A 6,000-nucleotide genomic window follows, 5' to 3' on the forward strand; every position below is an offset into this window, starting at 1 on the left:
TTTGGAGTGTGTTCCATAAAAAAATTCTCACTAATGTGCAAAGAGCCAGAAGAGGCCTCACTGCCAACCCTACTTGCCCCATTTGCAATTCTGCTGATGAAAGTCTTCTTCATTTATTTAGAGATTGCCACAGGTCTATGGCCATTTGGAAATCTTTCCTAAAACCTGGTACCATTTATAACTCTTTCTCTCTGGATTGGAATAGTTGGGTGGTTGCTCAGCTTCATTGCCACACAAGGATCAAGAATAATATTAAGTGGTGTAGTTTTTTGTTTTTGTTCTGTGGTTCATTTGGAAATGGAGGAATAAGGTGATTTTTGATCCTAAGTTTGTCATGCCTGCCTGCCCTGAGATGATCATCTGGGATTATGCAGAAGAATGGGTATGTGCCCAATCAAAGGCCAACTCTGACACCATGTACAGCTACACTATGCTGTCTTGGAGTAGACCTCCTACAAACTACTTCAAACTGAACATTGATGGGACTAGAAGTTCCTCTTCTGGGAAAATTGGTGCAGGAGGGGTGATCAGAGACCATAATAGCAACTGGGTGGATGGGTTTCAAATTAATCTTGGTGTTGGGGAAATTCTTGATGCTGAGGCTTGGGGTCTTTTCTTTGGTTTAAAGTTAGCCTCAATGCATAACATTACTAATCTGGAGATTGAATCGGATTCGGCTGTCCTGGTTCAACTTATGCAAAATTCTGACAATTCTCTGCATCCCCTTGGTTCTATGCTTGCTGGCTGTGATCTACTGATGGCCAAGTTTCAGAATGTCAAGCTGACTCACATCTTCAGAGAATGTAACAGGACTGCTGATGCCCTTGCCAAGAATAGCATTTTTCATGAACTTGGATTGGTCACTTTTGACAATCCCCCTGCTCATGCTGCCCAAACCTTCTTGGATGATTTGTCTGATGTAACTAGAGCTAGGAGGACTGGTTTTTGTTCCAGTTCTTAGTTTCTTTTTTTGCTTTTGTTTGGGCCTTTTAGGTCCCGTTTGTAATCAAAAAAAAAAAAAAAAAAAAAAAGTTTTGCCATCTCATGAAAATCCCGCATTTGTTAAAAAATTTATTTATATTTACTCACCTCAAGTAATTTCCGATTCTGTCCATTGCATTATCTACATTTCTTAACCACTATAGCACTAAAGATAAGAAAACATTTAAAGGTCGAGAGTTACAATCCATAAGTAATGTTTAGGAAACAAATTTAACTACACCATTCTTGTCCACAAAATTTTGTGGGTGCAGTACCATACCCACCTCTCTCCCCATTGGTGAACTCCTCTGTAGTACCCCCACTATTTCACTGCTCCCCTCTGCAGCACTGCAGAGAGGATTGCTCCCCAAGCAATCGCCACGCGTCCTTTTCCAAAATCACCAAAATACCCTCCCTACTTCCCACCACCACTGCCTACTCTCCGCGTAATATCCCGATACCTCGCTTGCCCTTTTCGTCCACAAGAGCCCCCTTTTTCCCATTTAAAACCCGATTTGGATTCCCTCTTTTTCAAAGCCTCTTCATTTCTTTCACAGAAAAGGAAAAACCTTTGGACCCGAAAAAATGGATAATCCGAGCAGCAGTGGCGTACCCGAGTCCGAAAAGCTTCTCGGAATCGCCGCCGACCTCCTCTGCGACGGCAACTTCGCTTCTTGCCGGAAATTCGCTCTCTTCGCCCGCGACTACGACCCGGAAAACCCCGTCGCGGAAAGAATCCTCGCCGTCGCCGACGTTCTCCTCGCCGAAAAGAGGCGCGACCCGACCGACTGGTACCCCATTTTGCAACTGACCCGACCCGACTCCCGAAACCGCCGCCTCGTTCGGACCCAGTTCGAGAAGCTCACGGCGCTGTTGAACCCGGAAGACAACGGCCTCCCGTTTTCCGACGAGGCGCTCGGGCTGGTCCACAAGGCGTGGGCCGCGCTGTCCGACCCGGGGCTCGGAAATGGGCCCAAGAACGGGCCGGAAAGCCCGAAACTTGAAGAGGGTTTGGCCGGAGAGACGTTCTGGACGGTTTGTCCGTACTGCTATGGCATGTTTATGTACAAGAAGGTGTTTGAGGAGTGTTGCCTGAGGTGTCAGATTTGCCGGAAGGCGTTTCACGGGGTGGCGATTAGGCCGCCGGAGCCGGAGATTTTGGTGGAGGGGAAGGAGCAGTACTATTTCACTTATGGGTGTTTTCCCATGGAGTACAATGAGGACCCAAAGAAGAGTAATGAGGACACAAAGAAGAGGCAGATGGAGGAGGGTGTTTGTGTTGTGGAGATTTCTGATGATGAGGAGGAGGTGGTGGTGAAGAATGTGGGTGGAGGAGGGAAGTTTTCGAGCGAAGGGAAGGCTCCGGTGAAGAGAATGAAGGCTCCGGCGAGGAGGATGAAGGGGATGAAGACGAAAACAGTGGCGAGTAGGAGGGGTGGGATGGTGAAAGAGTTGGACTTGAATGGTGGGTCTGGAAATGGGAATGGTGAAATGGGTGATTTGTAAGTTTGTTGAAGGTGAAGATGAAGTCTTTGTTGGTCTTGGGGATAGTCCATGATAGAAGGGTTGGAAATGTAGGGGGGTTTTGTATCTATGGTTTTAACAAAGTAGGAAAGCAGGGGCTCTGAGTTGAAAGGAGACTGCGTTTTGTGGTGATTACTAGTCATCAATCAAACAAGGGTGTTTTAATCTCATGGTAGAAATTAGAGATAAGTAGTGCAGTGATCAAGGTAATAGCTGACCAACTTTTTACTAGTGATTGACCATTGAGTATATGCTTGATGCTTTCTCTGGTCTACTTTTGTTGTCTCTGACTGGGTTTTCAAGCTAAGATTGACCTGAAAGTAAATGATAAGTTGCTTTTTAAATCGTGTGTTGCTTTATACTATAGGTTCAGATCGTCTTGATTGAATAATCTTGATGTGAATGTCTTATATATCCTGTTCTCTTTAGGACTTATTTTGAAAAATTGCTTTATTATGTTCAACTTAAATCCTTAAGACTGTTTGGTGTTTTGATCTGGTTTCTGAGGGTCCTGTTCATCTATTCTCTACTAATGTTAATATGAGTTAACAATTAAGTAGTAACAAGGAAGTTAACCCTGCCTCAATGTGCCTTTCAATGACGGCAATTGGTCATATATCCTGTTCTCGTGAATCAAAATGTTATCTGGAGTTTCGACAATGTCATTGCTTCACGTCCTCTCTTATTTGGCCATTGAGCTGGACTGTCTTATCAGTTTATGCATCTTACTGAAGTCCTTCTCTGTCAGATTTATATAATACTTGATAGGGCAGTCTAGGCTACATACCCCTTAGGAGTTTTTTATGTTTTTGATCTATGTATGTGTGTAGCCCTTATTGTTCATGGGGTTCCTCCTTTAGCATATGTTGCATCCAAGAACAACTAGTAGGATGCTTCATAATTTCGAACAAACGCTTTAGGCCTATTGGTGATGGTGATGGTGATGGACAATAGTGAAGGTCACTAGGCAAAATGATTTGTCATTGGGGACAAATGAGTAGAAAGTAGAAGCTACAAAGTGTGTTAAGCAACTCACAGGACCACTAATGATATTGGGCTTGTAGTATATAATGCATGTCTTCATGCTTTTTGCGTCTGTTACAAAGTTTTAGCACACTAAATCTACAGTTTTTGTGGTTTAGATGATTATGAGTATGAGACAGTGTTTTAAAATGGAAATTAGAGCATTAGAGTTAACAAATGTCAGGGTAACTGACAATTATGGCTACTGTGATTTGTTCTTCTGCTTAACAATGTTGGCTATTGTTTGCAAGGCATCAACAGTTCAACACTAACGTACATTGTCATCGAGTGTTACAAAACATGTTTTCAGTAGCTTTTAACCTGTTGAAAGCACACAATAGAAGTCTTGCATATATTGATAAAAAATTAGTGAGTGTTTGGTATTTTTGGATTCTTTTGTTTCACCTATTATTGTTGCTGTGGATGGTCTTTAAATTTGAAGTTGGAAGCTAGGAAGAATGGGAGGGAGAATGCAAGATGGTCTTTATATTTGAAGTTGGACTCATTCGTCCATTCAGTTATGCTCAAATACAGCCAGAAAATTTTCTTTAGCTTTACTCTGTTACTTTTGCAACAATTTTGTTCAATCTCTAGGTTACCATTTTTCATTTTTTTGAATAGCCATAGGCATCTTTATCTTTATGGAGGCAGGGGCAGGGGAGCCCCCTCCATCCATTCTTCAATGATATCACAACTTGATGCCTGGCTAGCAAGTGAATGAACAAGAGTGTTACAAAACTTAAAGGGAAGAGGATTCGAATTTGAGGTCTCATCTAACATTACACAGAGGTTAGTTTGTGTCTACTATAGTTAAAATGTGTAGTTAAATTTCAATCAAAGTGCAATTAATACAGATAACAAGCGGGAGTGGTAATTCTAAACTATATCACGCTTTCATATTGGTGGCGTAAAATGATTACGATCTTCTTTCTTAACCAAATGATAGAAAAATTTCACCCGGAAAATTGAACAATCATGAATAATAATCTTAAGATGAAAAACTTATAGATCACGTCACTCACCATATCTAGCATTTAGATGACAGGATCTTATTAGTAATTAACTGGGTGATAAATGTCATTTAGTAGGTTTGATTAATTTGTCAGGATTGTCTTCGTTAAAATGAAGATATTTTCTACTTGGCATAGTGGCTTTAATGGACAAATCTCGTACAGTTAAATACAGTTATTCTTGGAAGCCCTCGTTGTAGAACATTTCCTATATAAAAGAGAAACTCGTCTTTCCCTCCATTGTTTTACTGTTAGTACTTCAGTGGTTTTACAGCAAGAGGTAGCATTCCTCCCTTTGCTGAATATTGGTCTTTTCCCTTTCCTTTCCAGTTTATTTTCTTCTGTTTGCTTTCTGTCTGATCTGGTTTTGTTCCAATTCTTGTTTGAAACCATGTTTACACAGGTAATAGCTAGCTAAAGTAAGATATGCAGATGCGTTCCGCCCCAAGCTATTTTTCCAAGCAAATTGGTTTTCATCAACGCTATCGTATAGATCCAGTGAATAGCATCTACAGAAAAAACTTCTGTAGACCAAAATCAACAGCAGAAGCCAAAGTACTTGCGGCCAAGAAACACAGTGAGTCAGAGAGAAGACGAAGGATGCGAATCAATAGTCAATATACAGCTCTTCGTAAAATCCTCCCAAACTTGATCAAAGTAAATATTTAGTACACTTGACATGTATTTGACTGAACACATAATTTTGAAATTTGAATTCGCAATTTTTCAAAGAGAGGTAGAATCATATCTAATGTGCGTTTTTATTTACAGTTTGAAAATACAACGTGCTAGATAGCAAGATATGCTCTCTCTTACTTAAAATAGTTTACGACATAAAGCGTGATATATAGTGTACATTTACCATGTTACATACAGATGGACAAGGCTTCTGTGCTCGCAGAGACCGTCCGACAAGTAAGGGAGCTTAAGAAGGTGGTAGCAGATACTGAAGCAGCATGTCGTGGCAGTGGCAGTGAGTGTGTTATTCCCAGCGGCGTTAACAAGTTGAGTTTGGAGAAGTGTGAAGGCAAGCAAGAAGGGCTTGTGAAAGCAACATTTAGCTGCGAGGATAGGCCAGGGCTAATATTGGACATGATTAGGGAGCTGAGGTCAGGGAAAGGGAGGGTGGTGAGGGCGGAGATGGTGACAGTAGGTGGGAGGACTAAGAGTGTGTTGTGGGTGAAAGGGTTGGGTGCTGGAAGTGAAGGGATAGTGTGCCTTAAGAAGGCATTAAATAAGGTGATTGTTGACAGGCCAAGCATTATTTAGAAGCTACATCTCCCTAAGTGAGTTTGATGCGAGGATATTTAGTATATAGGGGCTTTGCAACACTCACTGCTAACCCAAAGGACAAGCAAAAGTATGTATCTTACATTCTTACTAGGAGTTCTGAACTTTAGATATATAGCATTGATCATTTCCTCCTAATGGGCAAGCATATTGTGTTGTGTATGACGACTCA

The 6,000-nt window shown here is 41.5% G+C and overlaps 2 protein-coding genes across 2 annotated transcripts; both read left to right on the plus strand.

Annotated features, from left to right (window-relative positions):
- The first annotated feature begins 1,535 nt into the window (after positions 1 to 1,535).
- LOC112190999 lies at positions 1,536 to 2,487 on the plus strand. The gene has a single exon (XM_024330522.2). It carries the CDS (start codon positions 1,567 to 1,569, stop codon positions 2,485 to 2,487), a length of 921 nt encoding a protein of 306 aa, XP_024186290.1. The 5' UTR covers positions 1,536 to 1,566.
- Positions 2,362 to 6,000, plus strand: LOC112183926 (transcription factor bHLH131). The gene is made up of 2 exons (XM_024322240.2): positions 2,362 to 5,195; positions 5,415 to 6,000. The coding sequence occupies exons 1-2, from the start codon at positions 4,965 to 4,967 to the stop codon at positions 5,805 to 5,807; spliced, it is 624 nt and encodes a 207-aa protein (XP_024178008.2). The 5' UTR covers positions 2,362 to 4,964; the 3' UTR covers positions 5,808 to 6,000.

Source organism: Rosa chinensis, chromosome 2 (genome assembly GCF_002994745.2).
Source record: "Rosa chinensis cultivar Old Blush chromosome 2, RchiOBHm-V2, whole genome shotgun sequence".
NCBI lineage: Eukaryota > Viridiplantae > Streptophyta > Magnoliopsida > Rosales > Rosaceae > Rosa > Rosa chinensis.

What these genes read in the sequence shown, in the direction of transcription:
- LOC112190999 (XM_024330522.2), top strand. Translation starts at nt 1,567, where the DNA reads ATGGATAATCCGAGCAGCAGTGGCGTACCCGAGTCCGAAAAGCTTCTC.
- LOC112183926 (XM_024322240.2), top strand. Translation starts at nt 4,965, where the DNA reads ATGCAGATGCGTTCCGCCCCAAGCTATTTTTCCAAGCAAATTGGTTTT. An exon ending in TCCTCCCAAACTTGATCAAA is followed by an intron (nt 5,196 to 5,414) that starts GTAAATATTTAG and finishes TGTTACATACAG; the next exon opens with ATGGACAAGGCTTCTGTGCT.